This window comes from Tursiops truncatus, chromosome 1 (assembly GCF_011762595.2).
Source record: "Tursiops truncatus isolate mTurTru1 chromosome 1, mTurTru1.mat.Y, whole genome shotgun sequence".
Lineage (NCBI taxonomy): Eukaryota > Metazoa > Chordata > Mammalia > Artiodactyla > Delphinidae > Tursiops > Tursiops truncatus.
In genome coordinates, this window is record NC_047034.1 from 18,211,495 (window position 1) to 18,232,453 (window position 20,959).

General features: G+C 38.8%; 1 protein-coding gene and 1 non-coding gene across 5 annotated transcripts in view; both read right to left on the bottom strand.

Annotated features, from left to right (window-relative positions):
* The window catches only part of RAB3GAP2 (RAB3 GTPase activating non-catalytic protein subunit 2), an 89,305-nt gene that overhangs the window by 35,087 nt on the left and 33,259 nt on the right, over positions 1 to 20,959 (bottom strand). For all 4 annotated transcript variants that reach the window (XM_073800460.1, XM_019920412.2, XM_019920411.2 and 1 more), the window contains exons 5-13: positions 20,016 to 20,063; positions 19,864 to 19,939; positions 19,450 to 19,551; positions 15,244 to 15,343; positions 12,858 to 12,956; positions 4,929 to 5,077; positions 3,661 to 3,740; positions 3,448 to 3,537; positions 1,499 to 1,638 (exon numbers count right to left, since the gene is read on the bottom strand). In XM_073800460.1, coding sequence (XP_073656561.1) covers positions 1,499 to 1,638; positions 3,448 to 3,537; positions 3,661 to 3,740; positions 4,929 to 5,077; positions 12,858 to 12,956; positions 15,244 to 15,343; positions 19,450 to 19,551; positions 19,864 to 19,939; positions 20,016 to 20,063 — 884 coding nt within the window. The remainder of the gene's footprint in view (positions 1 to 1,498; positions 1,639 to 3,447; positions 3,538 to 3,660; positions 3,741 to 4,928; positions 5,078 to 12,857; positions 12,957 to 15,243; positions 15,344 to 19,449; positions 19,552 to 19,863; positions 19,940 to 20,015; positions 20,064 to 20,959) is intronic.
* Positions 10,256 to 10,387, bottom strand: LOC117309907 (small nucleolar RNA SNORA36 family). Its single transcript, XR_004524197.1, has one exon. It is a non-coding gene; the product is annotated as a small nucleolar RNA SNORA36 family (small nucleolar RNA).

The following is a 20,959-nucleotide window of genomic DNA, read 5'->3' on the forward strand; positions in this document are numbered from 1 at the left end:
CTTTAAGAAAAAAACAGTTATCCCGGAGGCTTCGTGAGCACCCTTCCCTCATCTCATTCCCCTCCCTCCCACTTTTTAAAAAATTCTGGGGAGGTTATCAGGTTCAGACTTAAAAATACAATTAAAATATAAGAAAAAGATCAAGTTGGTTCCCTGCTATTCAAGTCCCTGGGTGATGTGCAGACAGAGGGAAAACACGGACTGCAGAGAGATGGGAAACAGCTCCGGCTTGTGAGAAGAAAGATGCAGCTGACACGTCTTCCACTTGAGGGCGGCCCCTCTCACAGGCAACTGATCCCTCTCTTTCCAGTACAGGGAGGAAAATGACAGACTGCACCAGCTGCAGAAGGACAGGCAACAATGGCAGCGATAAGATCGCCATAGGGGATTTGGACCAGCTGGTACATATTCTGGAAAAGTCTTGCTGAGAACATACCCTTGATGTTGTTTCAGAAGACAAACACCATTTCAGGGAGAAATGATGTATCTGCAGCATTAAAACCTATTTCTAAAGACGCTTAACCATGTGGCAGGTAAACACTGCAGGAATTCTCTGGCAAGAAGGTTAATAGTGGCCTCCTGGTCCACAGTAATTTAATGCCCTCAAATCCATTATTCCTCACAATGCTAAAAACAGACCAGATTGCACCAAAATTGTGATTTCTAACCAGTAGTCTGAGCTGACATGTTGCTATTCCAGGTAACTTCAAACAATGCATTCTTCCCTCCTCCCTGGTCAAGGAGATTTTATTTTACTCAGGTTGACAATGTGCCTAGATATTTTCAAGTCTCCCTTATAGTTAAGTTTGTCCACGTGACTAAGTCCTGGCTAATGTATTGTGGAAAAAGCTCGGCAAGACTTCAGAAAGTATCTTCAAAGTGGACTAAATTGGCAGTCTTCCTTTCCCCTTCTTCCTTCCTGGGATGCAGATTAAAAGGCTACACCTTCAGCAGCCATTTGAACCATGAGGTACCTTTGCATGGGGAAGCTACATGGAAGGAGACTGAGTTCCTGAGGACATCACAGTGACACCATATCAACCCTGTACTTGGCTCTATTGTTTGCCACTAAATGCAACTTCTAACTGACAAAGTTCCTGAGACACTTAAGTGAACTGACCCAAGCACGTAGATATGGAAGTCAAATGAGAAAAAAATGAATTTTGCTAGGTTTTGCCATCTTAAATCTGAAACACTTGCCGTGGCATTCGAGGGGGCAAGAAACTGAATTCAGGAATTGACAATGACAGTGAAAACTGAAAAGAGGTATGTAAGGAAGAGGTTAAAAGTGCCTGAGTTGGTCAAACTTAAAGGATATATCAGTTAGACTACTGGATCAAGTGTTGCTGATCTGAGTTTATGGTTTAAACAAACAAAAAGCATAAACGTAAAGAATTAAACACTGTTATCAACCAGAAGCTGAAGAAGGATAACACTGTCCAACTGCTGGGGTAGAAAGCAAATTAACTTTTTTTTCTGGATTTTTGTAAGAAAGTACCTTTCCACATGCGTATTGCAATTCCTCTAGCTACGTCCAACAAAATAATTCTGCCAAAATCATCTGTTACTGCTGCCAGCGTGTTACATGGAGACAGACATATACTTTCACCATGGCGTCTAGAATCTGGAAGTCCAAACCTGACATTTGAAAGAAAACAGAAAGCTCAAATCAAAGTGCAATCTAGAAATACATAAAAGAATAATGAAATGCATTAACAAAATAGGCTGAATCTGTTTTTATATAAAGAAATATGAACTTTCTATGGATTAATACCTAATTTATTAACTGATTACACCACATTTTGCAATACAAAATGCATAAGGAAATTTCTTCTATTACAAAATAAAAACACCTAGGTTTTATTTCAGAGATTTTCTATATAGATATCCACAACCTATTTTCAGAGAGTCTCAAGTACAACTAGATTTCCTTGATTAAGTGATACATCATAGGAAACAATACCCTCACAACCAACTAAATTTTAGAATACTCTGCTCCTACACAGCAGGAGCATCTGTGTAGTTCTGATTTCTGATCTATTCTCTCTTTTTTTTTCTAGCTATCATATCTTGCTGATACCAATGCAGGTACAAGAACGTTCCTTCTTCTAAATAGTTATCTGTAAACTGCTCTTGGTCTATTATTAATCTTATTAGAACTGTGAGTAAAATAAAAGTAAAGAGGTACTGAGAAAGGACCAGAAGAGCTCATTTTGAAAAAAGTCCCTGCGACAAAGTACTCAAACTTTGTTACATCTCTTTGGATGCATAAGGGCCATTGGGCTTATTTCTTGATTCTTGGTTGACCTTAGAAAATGTGATGTGTTATAACATACTTTAAGATGGAAAAAACCCTGGAAGATGATCTTTAATCAATTTTAATAACAGATAATTAGTTATATCTCTTTAGTTGAAGAACATCTAAAAAAAGGAGGGGAGGTTTCTAGTTCCCTTTCTATTGGGTAATAAAAAATGATTTAAAAACAGAATCAGGCAAAAATCATACTGACTCCCCACAAAACCTGACAAATCCACTCAGTATCCTACAGCACTGCTGAAGCAAGCAAGGAAGCAAAGCCGGCATGTTGAAGAGTGCTTGGATGCATGGGACCCCCCATTTTTATTTATTTATTTTTTAAAGAAATCACTAAGTCCTTTTTGAGTTTCTACAGCTTAATGACAAACTAAACTTTTTACAGAAAGAAATCCAACAGCTATCAAAAAACCAATTCTCCTGCAACTTAAGCTAAGTGTACAGGTGTTTGTAGAAGAGCACACTCAACACATACATACTGAGCCCCCACTACATGACAGGGAGACAGCTGTGATAAAACAGGCAAGATAGCTTAGTCCTCGTGGACTTTACATTCAGGTGGAAAAAACTAGCCCCACATTGGGCTTCCCAGGTGGCGCAGTGGTTAAGAATCTGCCTGCCAATGCAGGGGACACGGGTTCGAGCCCCGGTCCAGGAAGATCCCACATGCCGCAGAGCAACTAGGCCTGTGCACGACAACTACTGAGCCTGTGCTCTAGAGCCTGTGAGCCACAACTACTGAGCCCACGTGCCACCACTACTGAAGCCTGTGCACCCAGAGCCCGTGCTCCGCAACAAGAGAAGCCACTGCAACGAGAAGCCCGTGCACCAGGACAAAGAGTAGCCCCGGCTCACCGCAACTAGAGAAGGCCTGCGCACAGCAACAAAGACCCAATGCAGCCAAAAATAAATAAATAAAATAAATAAATAAATAAATAAATAAATAAATAAATAAATAAATATATATATATATATATATATATATATATATAAAAATTAGTCCCACATTAATGACTTTTAGAAGCTCCAAAGACTCAGGAAATCAACAAATCAGCTAAGCACACAGAAAGACCATTAATTCAAGAGCGCATTCCTAAGAATACTAAAATGTGAGAAGAGCACGACAGACTTGCCTTACAGCTAATGGGGTAGCTGGTTCAACCTTGGGTTTTTGCTTCTGCACAGCTTCTTCTTCATGCTTGCTTTTCCAACCAAGCCAACCACTGGAAAGAAAGCAAATTCAGACTAAAACCAGGGCTTCCAGAGTTTTAAACTGCAGACTATCAAAATATAAGTTAAAACCTAGTGAGATGCAAATTAGATCATTTAAATTGTGATGTAATTACCTGGCAGCATTAAATAAAGCAGAAGTGAGTTTACTTGCCACTGCTAGTGCAACGTGAGATAATAATGGTTGCGTGCTTCCCTGAAAAACAGAACATTTGAAAGAGAAAACAACAGCTGACAGATAAACAAAATATATTTTCTAAACGAGATGTACCTTAAAAAGGTAGGAGGTAGCAATATAATCAAAAGTTTTAACTCTACACTTTAAAAGGGAATCCCCTGGTGGTCCAGTGGTTAGAACTCCGTGCTTCCACTGCAGGGGGCTCGGGTTTGATCCCTGTTCGGGGAACTAAGATATCGCAAGCCATGTGGCATGGCCAATTAAAACAAGAAAAAGAAAAGTAAAATCACTAGTAGTTTAGTTATCTTTAGGATTTCCCTCTTTAAATTGTAATTAATGAAAAAAAATTAAACTAGAACAGTAAAATGGCATTTTTCTACCAGGGCTATTGATTTCTTATCCATATACAACCGGCCCTTTTCCCTCTTATTTTTTTTTTCCCATTTTTTAACCAGTTTTTATTTAGAAATGTTTCATATTATACAAAAAAATTTTTAAGTATAGTTGATTTACAATGTTGTGTTAGTTTCAGGTGTATAGCAAAGTGATTCAGCTATATATATATATATATATGTTTTTCTTTTGCAGATTCTTTTCCATTATACATTATTATAAGATATTGAATATAGTGCCCTGTGCTATACAGTAGGACCTTGTTATTTATCTATTTTATATATAGGAGTGTGTATATATTTACCCCAAACTCCTAATTTATCCCTCCCCCTCTTTTTTTTTAAAATGTATTTATTAAAGCAAAAAGATGGTTTGAACCATTTTGAGAAGGGTGCTGTTTAAGCGAACAACAGTAGATACCAAATCTAACACCTAATTTTTCCCAATTTTAGGAAGCAATTTTCACCACTTTATCAACTACAGTTGGCGGCTTGCTCTGTCTTTACAATTCCTCATTTACTCAAATCCCTGGTGGGCTGACATCACTAACGACACTAAGCCTCTGCTTACTGCACCAATATTTAAAGACAACTCAACTGAGAATTCGGGGCATCAGAAACAAAGAAGGCTGCTTGTATTACACTGACTTTAGTACCTTCTCAGTTAATCTAAAGAATTTAGAAGAAAGTGAGTTGAGACTAATTTTAGCTTACACTGAAACTTAGAAATGTACTGCTTAATCTTTCTAAGGCTATGTTACCATCCCAATTTGTAGATATGTTGAAAAATCAAGATCCGTGATGAAACACTTACCTCTAAAGCATAGAAGAAGCCCGTAAATGGATTGGACCCTACAGTGATATACTGAGACATAGCGGGTGGGCTGTTTTTAATTGCTGCATTATATCCACCTATATTGGAGGCAGTCTTCATTTGATCAAAAGGGGACAGAGTCATAATACCTAACGATAAAACAGCAATAACAACACATGATTTTAATGAACTGAAATGACACTGTCATTTTAGGTTATCAGATTTTTATTTCAACTCCATTCTAAGATGCTAACTGCTGAGTTTCATTTAACAGACAGAAGTCATTTTCAAAAGCTACAAGATCAATATCATAAAACATAAAGATATTAAAGTTGCCACCTATAATTACTCTAAGCTATAAAATACTACAAAATTTAAATATTAATTTTTTAAACATACAAATTCAAATGGTACAGATATATAGAGTCCACCAATATCTCTAGGTATTAGTTCACTTCTTCAAGGTAACAACTGAAACAGTTTCTTATGCTGCTTTCCAGAAATGTTGTACGCACATAAATGACAGCACACCAAATAAACCGATGTGTGCCTTGTTTTTTTTAATTTAATAAAATATCAAGGAGACATGCCTCATTCTTGGCAATCACTCAGAGTATTCCACTGTGTGGCCATGCCATAACTGATCTGACCTTCTGATGGACATTTATGTTGTTTCCCACTTTTTGCCACTACAAATAATGCTGCAACATATATCCTTGATAGATCTGTGCATATCTATATATAAGTTCATTTGTATGGCAAATCCTCATAAACAGAAGTACAGGCTCAAAGGGGATCTACCTTTCAAAAAAAATTTTATTAAGTACTGTGACGTTGCATGCTGTAGAGTGCTGCCGATGTACACCCCGACCAAAAAGGTAGGAGAGCATCTGTACTCCCATATCCTTCCCAACACAGTGAAAATAAACCCTTTCAAACATCTACTGATACCCTGCAGTCCAGAAATCCCCAGGCTTTTACAATGCAGAGGTACTGATCATTTCCCCAAGGCTCTAAGAACAGAAGTAGACAGACTGAATATTGATGCCCACATGCTGTGTGGGGCAGCAGAGAAGCCAGCGCCATTTAAACGCACCAGGTGGCAGGGAGAGAAGTAGGGGGGCAGTGAGCTTAGAGATCTAGAAAGTAAAGATCCTGCTAGATTCCAACACATGTGGCCTTGGGCAGTGTCTTCCAACTCGGGTACTCTTGGTACATGAAGATACCCGGTTGACAGCTTCCGAACACAAACACACTGCAAAATGGAACATGAGTTATTCTAATTTTCATATGTGTGTACTGCCTCGGCTTTGAATGCAAATGATCCAAAAAATGCATTGCTCCTGAAGAAGAATCCTGGTAAAGGAAATGCTTTTAGGGAGTTCATAAGCAAACAACTTTCTGGATTTAGGGATTCAAGTCATCAAATAATCCTTACAAAAGCTGAACTGTTCTGAAAGATTACAATGCCTGTCTCATATTTATGAATGAATTCATGATTCAACATACAGAATGTCTTCACTACATGATTAAAATTGGCATAAGTTCCGCCTTATTCTACCAGCACAACATCAAAGGCTGAATGGTGTCACATAGAAACTGAAATTTAAGTTTCAATACTCTCTCTTCATATTCCCACACACTATAGGTGTGAGTATAAACGGCTACAAGCTATCCAGCAAAATGGATCCAAAATTTTAAGTGGATTTATTCTCACCCATTCTAAAGAGATGGTTGACCAGTTCTTTCCATCCTTGCCACGAATGATCTCCTCCTTCCCACAATTTAAGTCACCCACTTTTTGTTTTCATTATATAGGAAATTCAATAACACTTTGTCATTTCTTATAACTACAGAACTTTCAAGTTATCAGCCAGGTATACCGCAATATCATTTTGAAACATAATAAGTACAATTGACAATCTTTATTAATAATGTCAAATGCAATTTTTAAAAATTTTTATTAGACTACAGTTGATTTATAATGTTGTGTCAGTTTCTGCTGTACAGCAAGGTGAATCAGTTATACATATACATATATCCACTCTTTTTCAGATTCTTTTCCCATACAGGTCATTACAGAGTATGGAATAGAGTTCCCTGTGCTATACAGTAGGTCCTGATTAGTTATCAATTTTATATATGGTTGTGTGTATATGTCAGTCCCAATCTCTCCATTTATCCCTCCCCCTCCTCCCCACCACGCTCCGGTAACCACAAGTTTGTTTTTCACAACTGTGACTTTTTTTTTGTAAATAAGTTCATTTGTACCATTTTTTGAGATTCTACATATAAGCGATATCATATATTTGTCTTTGTCTGACTTACTTCACCCAGTAGGGTCATCCACTTTCAATGCCATCCCTTGCATCCTGTCATTATCAACTATATATTTTTTGAAACTTTGATTTTAAGCGTACCACCTTTTGACCACCACCTCTTAGCTTTCCATCTTAACTACTCTAGTAATCCCCTGTAATAATTCTGCATTTCATTAAGAGTTTCAGTACATTACTCCTACCATTTTCACACTATTTATCCAGTAACTCATGTGATCACTTCGCTTCTTACCTGGTTCTGATTTGTGTTCCATCACAATCACTCTCTTGCACGACTCCCCTGTCCCCCTCTTCCTCCACATACTCACCTGGCTCAATCTCACCCTTGGTTGACCTAAACTTTCTGCATTCTCTGCTGTCTACACCGAAAGAGCTGATCATTGTCAGAGAAAAACAATACACCTGAGTTTTAGCATAAGGACCACAAACAAATGGGCATACAACACCAGCCCAAAATCCTACTGTCTTTCTCTGCCCCTCTACCCTCCCATGCCCAAGTCTCTTGAAATCTCTTCATTGAAGAAACCAGGCTGTTGGACACTAATTTCCTACAGTCTAGATTTTGCTGACTGCAACCCTGTGGTATTATTTAACATTCTGTCCTGCTCTCTACATTGTGGCAAATTGGTGGGCTCTAGCGGACTGTTGTCTTTTGATTCACCAATTTTAGCACCATTTTTCATTGATTTAAGGTAAATGAAGACGTAGCATATATACAGCCCCTCTTTTTCCCCCCATATTCTTCCAATATAACCATATCTCAATTTTTAAATTAAATTCACACTCTCTGTTCTCATTATAAAGAACTCACTGCTGAGACAAGCTGCCTACTGTAATTACACTGCCTTAGATGTGAATTTTTCTTTTCTGGATTTATTACTACCTTGTTATTTAGGGTTTTCCCTGAACAACTGAGGCCTTTCCACACTTTCAAACACCTTACAGTTCTTCTTAATATAAATTTCCATAAAGTCAAACTCACTGGATAATTTTCTAGGTCTATTATACTGGCTAAAGAAGGCCTCTTTGACAAAATGATATTTGAACAGACACCTGAACGAAGTGAGGGAGAGAGCCATGTGACTAGCTGGGTAAAACCTTCCAAGCAGAAAGGGCAACAATTACAAAGACTGCAAAGTGGGAGAATGCTTGTTGTATTTGAGCGTCAGTAAGGAGATCAGCGTGGTGGAACAGGGCAGAGAGGAGGGGAGAGTTCTACAGGAGGTGAAGTCAAAAGGTACCATAAACCAGACAATGTCGGGCCTTGGATGCCACCGTAAGGCCATTGGGTTTTATCAGGAATAAGATGGGAAGCCACTATAAGGTTGTGAGCAGAGAAGTGACAAAAATATGACTTATATTTCAAAATTAGCTGCTAATTGGCAAACGGATTTTAGAGATCAGAGAAAGGAAGCAGGAAGACCAGTTAGGATTTCTTTCTCCTCGATAGTTCAGGCAAGACAATGGTGGCATGGACTGCTGTGCTGCCAACGATGGAGATGAGACTCGGTCAGATTCAGGATCTACTGTGGGGGTAGGAGAGACAAAGGTGGACTGGATGAGGAGTGTGACAAAAGGAGAACAGTCAAGGACGACTCAAAAGCTTTTGGTGGTGGCGAAGGCAGACGAAGACGAGAGAGAAGAGCAAAGGAGGACCAAGTGTGAGGAGAAGAAATTAAGAATTCTGTTTGGGATCTGTTAAGTTTGGATACCCAGGGGGAAATGTTCAGTAGTTGGAAAATGAGTAAGAAGTTTAGTGAAGAGGTCAGGACTGGAGTCAAAATGGAGATGCTGTGAGTTGATTTCCTGTTCTTATGTTGCTGAGTTTTGAAAGTAGGGGGTGGAAATATTTATTCTTAAATGTACCTCCATGTGGCTTTCATCCTCGCCATTCCACTTAAACTTCTCAGATCAGAGTCAATGAAGAGCTAGCTCTATGTTGTCAAATCCAATGGACCTTCTCCTTTCTTGAATTCTACGACGCATTCCACAGTTAACCATTCCCTCCCAAATTTATATGGATAATCGGGACCTCTCTCCTGACCTTATGACTCGTATATCCAACTGTCTACTTGGCATCGCCACTTCAATGTCTGATTGTGCCAGAAGTTAACCTGTAAAAAACACAACTGTCCACTTGTCCACTCAAACCTCTGCCTTCTACGCACATTTCAGCCATGGCCTGACCATCCACTCAGCTGCTCAAACTCAAAAGCTAAGAAGTCTGTGACCCTTTTCCTTCTCTCGTTTCTAACACCCATCCCTTAGCAAGTGCAAATACATCTCCAACCTGGCTACTTCTCTCTAGCACCACTGCTTCCTCCCTAGACAAAGTCCTCATTCTCTCTTATTGTAACAAACTCCTTGCTGGTCTTCTCTTTATTCTGTAAGCTTCTCTCTAAAGAGCAGTCAGAGGGATATTTTTAAATATCTCCTACTTAGACTCCATCAATGACGTCCACTGCATTTAGAATAAAACCCGAACTTCTCACCCCTATGAGATCTGACCCCAGTCTACATCTCCAACCTCACCTGGTCCCATTTCCCCCTCACTGTACAATCAAGTCACATCAACCTCCCTTCTGTTTCTTTAAGCCTCCAGTCTTCCATGTCTCCCCACCCCGGGCCTCTATCTCGGCTTCTTCCCATCCTGCATGTCTCAGGAGAGGCCTGTGCTCACCAGTCTACCCAGAGTTCCCTCTTCCTTTACTTCTGTCATAACCCTCTGCTTATTTTCTTCATGATGCTTACTAACATTTCGTTATTACCCTATTTATTCATTCGGTTTAATTGTTTATTTTTTGTCTCCCCATCACCAGGACGTAAGCTTCATCAGGGCAGGGGTACTGTCTGCCTTGTATTTCTAGCACCAATATTAGTGCCTGGGGATGTAACAGGTATTCATTCATTTCTTTGTTGAATGAATTAGTCAGACCTCTACATAAAGATGTACACAGAATAAAGCTCATGGCACCTTTTCTTTCTTCATTTTGTAGGCTGGGAGATAAATGAATAGAATAATATTTTCTATCCAATCATTTCTCCTAGCCTGTCTCAATGTTCCAAAGTTTAATTAACAGAACAAGGAAGTCACCCTGAACTGAACTCAACACTTTGGAATTTCGCACATTTTTATGTTAGCAAAAAGTAAAGACAAACGAATGTCTACCAACAAGGTGCTTATTACAGATTATAGGCAGACCTCGGAAATACTGCGGGTTCAATTCCAGACCACTGAAATAAAGGAAATATCACAGCAAAGTGAGTCAATGAATATTCTGGTTTCCCAGTGCAAGTAAAAATTATGGTTACACTATATTGTAGTCTGTTAAGTGTGCAACAGTATGATGTCTAAAAAAACAACATACTGGGCTTCCCTGGTGGTGCAGTGGTTGAGAGTCCGCCTGCCGATGCAGGGGACACGGGTTCGTGCCCCGATCCGGGAGGATCCCACATGCCGCGGAGCGGCTGGGCCTGTAAGCCATGGCCGCTGAGCCTGCGCGTCAACGGGAGAGGCCACAACAGTGAGAGGCCCGCATACCACAAAAAAACAAAACATACTTACCTTAATTTAAAAATACTTTATTGCTAAAAATTGCTAACCATCATCTGAGCCTTCAGCGACTCATGATCTTTTTGCTGGTAGAGGGGTTGAAATATTTCAAGAATTACCAAAATATGACACAGAGACACGAAGTGAGCAAATCCTTTTGGAAAAACGGCACCAACAGACCTGCTCAACACAGGGTTTGTAAAAAAGCAGTACCTGTGACACGCAATAAAGCAAAGCAAAATAAAACAAGGTCTACCTGTATTCTGTACCAGAAATGCAACAATACACAAAGATAATCTGCGTGTCAGGTATCTTCTGTTCCCCCCCTCTGCATTCACACTCCTTCCTTCTCTCCCTGCTGGCCCCAGGAGCCAGTATGTGCATATTATTAGCCCAGACTTCAAGTTGGGTTCAGACAATGGGAAGTCTCACCAGGACATCAAAGACAGAAAGGAGAACGAAGACAGGATATCTATTTCCTTGTGACCACTGGCCAAAAGCCATCCTGCTCTTAAGGCGCTGATTCTACTCATTATCTCCAATGAGCAGAATTTAGGCCTAGGAGTGGTTAACAGCTGCACTGCTAATCAGCCCGCAAGACGCTGCACTATCCTTTGTGGTTCTCCTATACAACATCTGTATAAGTAGTTTCTCTGCAAATAAAACCTCTTTCAATTATCCTATTTCAAGGATGCCATCTGTCTTCTACTAGGACTCTGAGAAAATGTATATTTAGCAAAACTGTGGTGAAAGCCTCTTTGTAATATGTTGATTGGAAAAGGGCTACAATGTAGTTGTCATGATAGAATCCTTTTATGAAGACATATCTCTGCATAACCATACACATATTACACTTGCACTTACACACGTCTGTAAGGATGTTTACCACAAAGCCAATGGTGAGTATCTCTAGACGGTAGGATTTAGAGGGATTTTGTTTTCCTTTTTTCTTTATATTTTTATGTACTATGTGAAAATTTTAACAAGCATATACTATACTATTAAACAGAAAAAAATAGGTATGTATTTTAAAATAGCATTTCCTTCTTCTCCACACCCATTTCTACTCTTAATTTAGATGCCCATTACTTCTCACCAAGATTATTATAGCTTCCTTACTGCACCTAGTTTCTAGTCTTGACCCCTACATTGCAACCTCTAAACTTCCACCGAAGTGATTTTTCCAACAGGCTAAGTGATAATACCATTCTCTTGTTCAGAATTCTTCAATGACTCTCAACGTGGTGAGGAGAAAGATATTAAGTTCCTCCGCATAGTACACTAGTCCTTCAGAATCTGACTCCTAGTTACAGACTGGCCTCGCTTGGGCCAGTCTTCATTGTTTTTTCCTGCACACAGGGCACTTCCACCCCAGGCCTAGTACCTGTTGGCTAGAGTGCCTCACCCACGCTTGTTCTCCTGGTCAAGTCCTACTCATTCTTTCCATCTCAGATTGAAGTCAACCTCCTGTTCCCTGATTCCCTTGGTGCTGGGGGCTTCTCCTCTGCTCCCACTACAGCCGGTCCACTTGTCTACTGTGACAACCATCATGCTGTGTGGCACCGTCTTGTTTTCACATGTTTCTCCCAACTAGCCTCATGCTTCCTGACAGCAGAGACCCACGTCTTTCCACCTCCACATTCCCGATACCTAAGACAGTATGCCTTCAAATACTAGCTGCAAGAAAAAATCTGCTTTTCTCTATATTTTGCTGGTCTACAAGTTACATGTGTAGAAGACTGATCTATCTGGTAATTATATGAATTAAACACATCTGCATGAAAACAAGTCAAATAGTGGGTGACTTAAGACTGTACAGTACTGCTGCTGAGGGCATAACTGCTGAAACTGCTACCATTTCTTAAAGACATTAAACCTCTGATAATCTCTACGTCTGAACTACCTTCCAGATGTCTCACTAAAGACAATGCATATTCTTTTCACATGAGAATAAATCTACATTTCCAACAAATGAGATAGTTCATTCAAAAAGTATAAGAAGTAAATTCCAAAAGAACTGGAACTAGTCGGGCTTACCAATACTAGCATGATCGATAATTGTGTCAATATCTTGTAGACCCCACTTCTTATAAGCTAACGGTGGTGGCTGTATGTTCTCATTGCCTGATGCTGCAGCTGTCAAAGATAAAAATTAGACAATCCAAACTTAAATATAATGGAGAAAATGAAGTTTTACCAAAAAATCATCAAGAATAACTTGGTTTATTATTCTAAAATTTCAACTAAAAATAATGAGGCAAAGTCATGTAAACTAGGCATACAGTGAGATTTATTCCCACCAATACAAGGCACATAAAATGCAAACATTAAAAGACTAAGTTGGCTGTCATAAGAGATTCTGGAACACTCAAGGAATTAGAGAAGACTATTAAAAATTCTAGACTACCACGAAAAATCAAGGTGAATTCAAACTGCAGTAGAAGCCAAGTAACTAATTTCTCCCCCTTGAGTAAGACAGTGGATAAAATCCTGGAAACAGCAACCAGTGCCTTAGTGAAACCTGATGGTATGCCCAGCAAAGGACACATCATAGAAGGGTCTTGAATGCAAGTAACTGAGGCCAGGCTTGACAGAAAGATATGCTAACAGTGGTAGCACTGCCAGAAAAATGAATGCAATGCTGATCACTGACCTCAGCATTTCCACCTAGGGAGTGAATAATGGAAAGAAAAGCAACAGTTCCAGCTCTTGTCACAGGTTCATGCCCAAGGCCCCAGTCATCAGTACATTCTCATGCTACATATTAGCAAATGGCTGGATTCTGGTTGTTTATTCTGGAAGTAGAAGTACTCTGATAAAAGAAAAATGTAATCCTCCTAGCACTCCAGATTTGAGAGTAAGGCCAAGAAGAGAGTTTTCCTATATTGTGAAATAAAAGTCACAACAGTCTGCAGCTAAGTAATCAGAATTATTTTTAGAGCAACTTAAAATAAATAAGAAGGCACAAAGTGGCTTACTTACTTACCTCCTAGGAGATAAAATGGCTTTATGGACTCATACATAACAAAATAAACGGAAATTCAAAAATAGTAAAAATGAAACGGCTGACGATACCAATTAAAACACAATTGTCTATTTCTAGTTTATTTTATGGACAGAATTTTTATCTACAGAAAATGGCCAGTCTCTTTGGGCACATACATTAACGGTAACTATTATGTCTCCAAGATAACAAAGATATTGAAACTTATGGTGGGCTAAATTTAAATAATTTAAAAGATTATGAAAATAGGTATAAAAATTCAAACAAATTTTGACTTTACAGAAAAGCATGTACTATTAAAGAGCAATATAACCAAGAACGTTACAATCTGCTAAAAGGACAGTGAAAATTTTTCTATTGCAATGTAAGATGCTGCATTCTTTCCTTAGAAGAAATTGTTTATTTTGTGTCTTATAGTTTAGTTCTGGATTTATGAACAATCTTTATGAATCAGATAACACATCTTAATTAAACTCTTCTTTCAGGGAGCTGTCTAAATCATTTAAGAGTTAAACTTTGTTTCCTCTTTTTAGGAACATTAGGCTCCTTTATCCAAACCCAGTGAGGAAAGTCAGCACCAACACTGGTATTTTCATTGCTTTTAAGGCTTTTTGTTCCCATGACTTTAACATCTCTAAAACTGGAATCTTAAAATCAATGGTGTGACTCTCACTGGCAGCATTTTTACTTCTTAGTGAAACAGAAAATAATAGTGCACCTTATAATCAATGGCATCTTGAATCTGATGAAAACCAATATCCTCTTCTAAAGACATAATAGCATCAGAGTGTAAACTAGGGGTAGTAAAGATTAAGAATTGTTGATTATTTGTGCACTTTTCATGCCAAAGTCTGGAAATGATGTAGCCGCCTATGTAGATTATATTTAGGTCTCTAACTTTTCTCTGTTCAGAAGTGTTTCAAGTTGCGGAAAGCAGCTGATGTGAACTTCCTGTTGGGTCCTGCCTCCTGTGAGGAAAATGCCCCCTGCAAACTTTATGCTGTCTTTACCCTCAGTGAGAATGGAAACAACGTAGAATCACAAGATTTTAGTATGCTGGCCCAAACAGCTGCCCATCTAGTGAGAAATCTGGTTTCTCAGCTAGATGCAACTAAATTCTCCACCTCAGTGTTGAACCTCTCTCTTAACTGGCCAAGACATATTGCTGAATCAGTAAATAAGCCTGCAGTTCAACTGACAACATGGAAAGAGAGTTGATGTTCTAGTCCTGGCCTTTATCTTACTAAGCAATCTACCCAACAATGCACTCCCAATTCTACAGTAACCGGTTTTTTTTTTTTCCTTTAAATCTAGTTCAGAAGGCCTTTTTAATTTAGAAGACATATTTAATTATCTAAGTAGATTAAGTTAAATAAGACAAACATCACTAGCGGTTAGCTATTTCTTGGCCCAAATTACCTTTGGCCACCTGATTTCGACAAGCACGAAGAGACTGAAAAAGGCTAAATCCGTCAATAGTCACGATGGCAGCTGGATATAAGATACTCAACTCTTCATTCTATTAAAGGAATAAGAAAGAAGAAAATAATAAATTTTCATTATTGCCAAATAAGCATATCTATTTTTCTATTATGGCTGAATGTCATTATTAATGTCAAATTTAAAAATACTATAACTAAACAACTGTCAAACACCCAACACACAAAACAATATCAGGCAGAGGAACAGTAAAAATAGACAATTTCAGAATGCCTTTTGGCCAAGGACTTAACATTCTTCTCAAATATGAGCCTTTGTACATGGTGAATAACGTTTTCAGGATAGATGGTGGGAGTAACCAAAAACATGTACAAGTTTCATAAAAATGAAATATAGTCACTGTATGGATTAAAAACAACACATAAAAGTAAAAAGAAGAGAAAAAGGAAACTCACCTGAAATCCCTGACATACATCAGTATATAGTGTCACATATAATCGCACACTTTTGTATGAGACTATACCATATAACATGTTTTTGGTATTCTAAAACTATTCTATAATATGTTTTTCATTACTCAATAATACGTCCACTATATTCTTCCATTTCAATAAGCGAGCAAATCATTTTTTGTTGTGGAGATGCTGTATTTCATTGTATGAACCACAATTCAGTTAACCAGTTCTTACTGATCGACATTTAGTTTGGCCTCCTGCTTCTGCCTTTGCGCTCCACCGCCCATGCTCCACAGACAGCATGATCTTCCTGAGACTCGGCCGATGGAACCACTCTCCTGATTAAATCTCTCCAATGGCTCCCTTCTGCACTTAGAATAAACCTGAACTCTAACCATGCTACAAGATGCGGCCCGTCTCTAACCTCATCTCACCTCTCTGCCCTGGCTCCTTGAACACGAAGGCCATTATCACCTCAGTACTTTCCGCGTGCCTGGACCTTCACCTCCCAGGTCTTTGCCTGCCTAATTCTTCTGCTCGTTCAGGTCTCGGCTCAAATGTAGTTGCTCTGAGAGGCTACCCCTGAGCCTCTGTCTCGAACATCATCTCCATTCCCTCATCTCAGTACTCTCTCATCCACATGATTACTTCCCTCACGGCACCTATCAGAGGCTGGAATCGTCTTGGAATCCCTAGTTATTCATCGTTGGTTTCCCTCCACCATCCCCAAACTGCAGGCCCCACGGAAGCAGAAACTTTGCATGTCTGGTTCACCAATGGATTCTCAGTGGTTAGAACTGGGCTCGGCACATAATAGGCAGTAAATAAATATTTGTGAATGAATTAAATATTTTCATTATTATAAACATCACTGCAATAAACATTCTTCTGTATGTATCTTTTCACATCACTTTGGTGTAAATTCCTTCAAGGGGGTCTGTTGGGTGTTCACGATTTTCATTTGTGTTACTAAACTGTCTCAACAAAGTACCTATCAATTTTTACTTCTATCAACAATACATGACAGTGTCTGTTTTTCCATATTGTCACCAACTTTTGTTAATCTTCGCCAATCTGAAAGGCGAAAAATTATCCAAATGTAGTTGCTTATAGTCCCTAGATTATTAATAAGGTTCAAAATTTTATCATATGCTTTAGACCAATTATATTTCTTCTTTTGAGAATTGCCTTGTCCCTTTTTCTACTGGACTGTTGGGGTGTTTCCATTTTTAAAAGACATTTGTGGGCCACAAGGGGTGGGAAGCAGGGGACGAGGGAGCTGGGGTGTGGGCTCACATAACAAGTTCACAAAGCTACGCTTACACAGTCCACTGAGCGTAGCAGCGGGGAGAGAGCCCCCGACTCGGAGGAACTAATCACCAGCTCGTCAGTTATCTCCAAAACAAGACCGCCTTCCTGAAGAAGACACTCATACAAACACCAGTGGTCCAACAGCAGCAGAAATTATGCTAAATGACAGAGATCTTTATGCAGAAACCGCGGAAGAAGTTTCTTTGACATTCCAGAAAAACATTAGGAATCTTCTCCTGCAATGATCAGCCATCACACCTACTACACTCACTGCCCCCAGAACTGAATTACAGGAAATCTGCTCCTGTGATCTTTAATAGATCTAGGAGTATACTGAAGAAGCAGTAAATAGATATTTTTGATATATAAACTGATGTATTAGATCCAGAGATACTGTGTAGAATGCAGGGTAATGACAAAGGCTTCTCTCCGCATGTTTAATAAGAGTTATTTTTCAACTAAAGGATTTTCTTGACTCACAAAAGCAAAGAGCAAACAAATATTTAAATGTGAGTTATATTTTCCCGCCAGCTCTAAAAAAAGATTATTATAGACATAACCAAGTTTAAAGTGTTTAAAGAACCTTCATCTTCCAGAGAATTTGTAAAAAAAAAAAAAAAAAAAAATTATCTTCTTGGATTTCCAACAGCTTCTTCCTTGTTTCCTTCAATAGTTCCATTTTCTCCTTACGATGAATATTATAAGACTTAAGTCTTCAGGCTTCAGTTTTATTTTCCTATAACCTTTATGCGGAAGAATTCATTCATTACCTATGACTTCAACCATCGTCTTCAATCTAGTCTTTGTGTCCATATGGTAGTTCTGTATCACTACAGGCATGATGGTATTTTCATTTTATTTCCTACCATCACCTCAAACTCAACACGTCCAAAACCCAATTTAATAACCTTTGTTTACTGCCAAAGCAGTCCCCTCTTCCAACTTTGTCAACGGCACACCTCAGGATGGAGACCTTGGAGCCAACCCATTTTTCTTTTTAAAATTCAACATCTCAATACGATAACCAGTCCTGTCAAATGTTCCTCCAAAATGATTTTTGTACTAGTCCTTTCTCTTTCCACAGCCATTGCAGTCCTGGCTCCCAGCACTGTACATCTATTACAGATCACTTAAAAAACCAGATAAATAGCCTCCCTGATTCCAGGCTCTCACAAGTCCAATTCATCCTGAAGAAAGAGTCCTTCAAGATCCCTTTGATTACATACTTCCTTCTCATAAACCTTCAGTAGCTTCTAAATCTCCTGAATCGACTGCGATTCTCACTTGGCTTTCAAATTTATGAAAAATTTGGCCATTCAGCCTATTCAACAATGTCTCATTAGTTTCTAACATAGGTTTCTTTGTTGTCTCATACATAGTCCTGTGTTTGAATCTTCCTTCATTTTTCTCCTGACTACCTAAAATGCTTTCCCTTCTTTTCTCACTAATTAAGTTTGATACCCATTTTCAAGGCTTAATTCAAACTTCACCCCCTCAATGAAATTTTCCTGTTTTGTCCTAGTCCTAGTTGAGCTCCCTCTTCTCTAAACGTGCACAGAAGTTATTCTGTTCATAAAAACTAGCAAATAATAAGGTATTGTTTAATATTACTGATTAACTCACTAATAGGTATTAATAGGTATTAGTCTAGTCTCTCTTACTAGTTAAGTTTCTTCTAGAGCTCCAGTCCATCTATCGCACAATTTAAGTCCACATAGTCAAATTTGAAGATTTGTTTACTTCAAATCTTCTGGAAGCAGGATAGCACAAAGAAAGAAGGCATATTATATAGTTTTGACAGGGTACCAAACAAGATGTGCCAAGAGTGTATCCGTTTATGTGGCTCTACAATTCCTTTTTGACTGTGAGACAATGAAAATCTCACACAACACCAGGAAGAAGCGAAAACTGTGGACAGCCTTAGACACTCAACGGTATTATTTTCTCTATCAAAATCTTCAATGAATATAAAATATTTTCCACAATAAATAAAAATTTAATAACCCCGTTTCTGAGAAATAGGTTAGTGCAATGTGGTAGCACTATGAATAATACAGCTAGAACTTTTTTCTTTTACTCTCTATATAATTTTGACACCTAAGTTCAAATAAAAAAGATATAAAGTTACAAAATACCATTTTGTACCTTAAGTCGCTATTAAATTCTAAAACTGAGAAAACTTTTTATCTTCTGACTTAAGTGTTTTACTTCATTATAGAGCAAAGCATACAATATTTCATTAAGTAAGTAAAAGCAAGACTGGTATTCTTTACTTGAGTAGCTTATATTTCTATTTAGAATATGATAGCACAGCTAACTGTGCCACAAGCAGATACTTAAAGTTTCCACCCAATGAAAGAGGGAAGAAACGACTTCAAAGTAAAGCCACTACTACTCTGGATACAATCTCTTATGCTACCTGCTCCGTCACGCCGGGATGTCGTGGGATTTCATAGGTCCTGCACTTGAGCTGTAGCACTGGGTCCTCATTCAGGAGCTGTGAGAGCAAGAGCACGCCACTCTAGGAGGAAGCACAGAGATAAGCCCTGCTTGTTTTCTTACCAATATACCGGAACAGGTACGGCCAGAGAGCATCATTCCCCCAACAGGCCTTCCGTGGATGCCTGGTAGTCTGTTTGCAGAATATGGCTTCTCTTCTCTATAGCTCCTATCAGAACTTTCTACCACCACTGCTCCCCCTGTTCCAGCCTCCACCCCATAAAGTATCAAATACACAGTCCCAAGGGGCAGGTGGTCATGAGTCACAAGTGAGTGTGATGGGGATGGGTTACCAGTCAGCTGTCATCTCGGAACCGCACAGCACTCAACTCACCTCTGTGTAGAAGCGTACGTAACCCGAAGTAAAGCCCACCACAATGCAGGTCCAGTCTGGTCGTCCAGTGGAACTCCTGTTACGAACAAAAGTGACGATCTGAAGCGCTCATAAATCAAAGCAAAGAAAACAAATGACTCATTCATCCTTACCTCTTCTGGCTTGCTAGTGGGATACACAGAGCACTGGTTACACATTCCCTAGAAACAAAAACAAAAGCATATGCTTATCTAATGAACTGATCAATTACTTTGAAAGCTCTATAATGGGATGTTAAAGGGTAATAAGCGGAAGATGAGCTCTTTGGATCAGTTGTATCCAATGCCTACATAAAAAAACAGTAAAGCTCCCCCCACGAGTAGGGTCATAAAATCCATTCACATAAAAGGTAATGTCATATTCACTTGTAGTTAATAAAAAACAGTGTTTTTCACTCTGTATTGTCGTGAAAAGCACAAAACTGAGAAAACATCAAATGATCACCAAGCAGTCATTTCCTACTGTTCCCCTCTCCTCTGCATCAGCTAAGAACTTGGGCAGAGGGTGGGAGGAACTGGCAATCACATTACAGGCAAGCTGCATTTCTGCTGAGTACGTTAATCTAGAGACTTACTGTATTTCAATTGGCTGGCTGCTTCTTTTTGCAGAAATTGCTCCTGATAACCTATTTCTACGCACCTGCTAGGCTGGATGGTCCCTAAAAGGTTTTTTTTTTTCTGACACATAGACTTGAAAAATTTGTCTCGCACTCAGAGACAAGCCTCAAAATTAAAATAACTCCTACTGACTTTCATTTAACCTGTAAAACCTCAGGACCATCACCAGCTTATTCAACAAAATATAAACCCTCTTCCACATACATCAAACCAGATAATCACCAAACAAAATTAACCTTTTTGTTTGTTTGTCGTCTCTAAAGTAATTGAACCATTATGTTTGCTTTGCATTTCGGACAGAAATTAAATGTCTTCAAAATGCTTAGACTAATAAATGACTTAAGGAGAAATACTATTTATTTTGATAAAAGTAGAAAACAATTCATTGAGTATCTACAGAGCGTCAGGCATGTACTACGGATTTCTACTTGGTTGTCTTT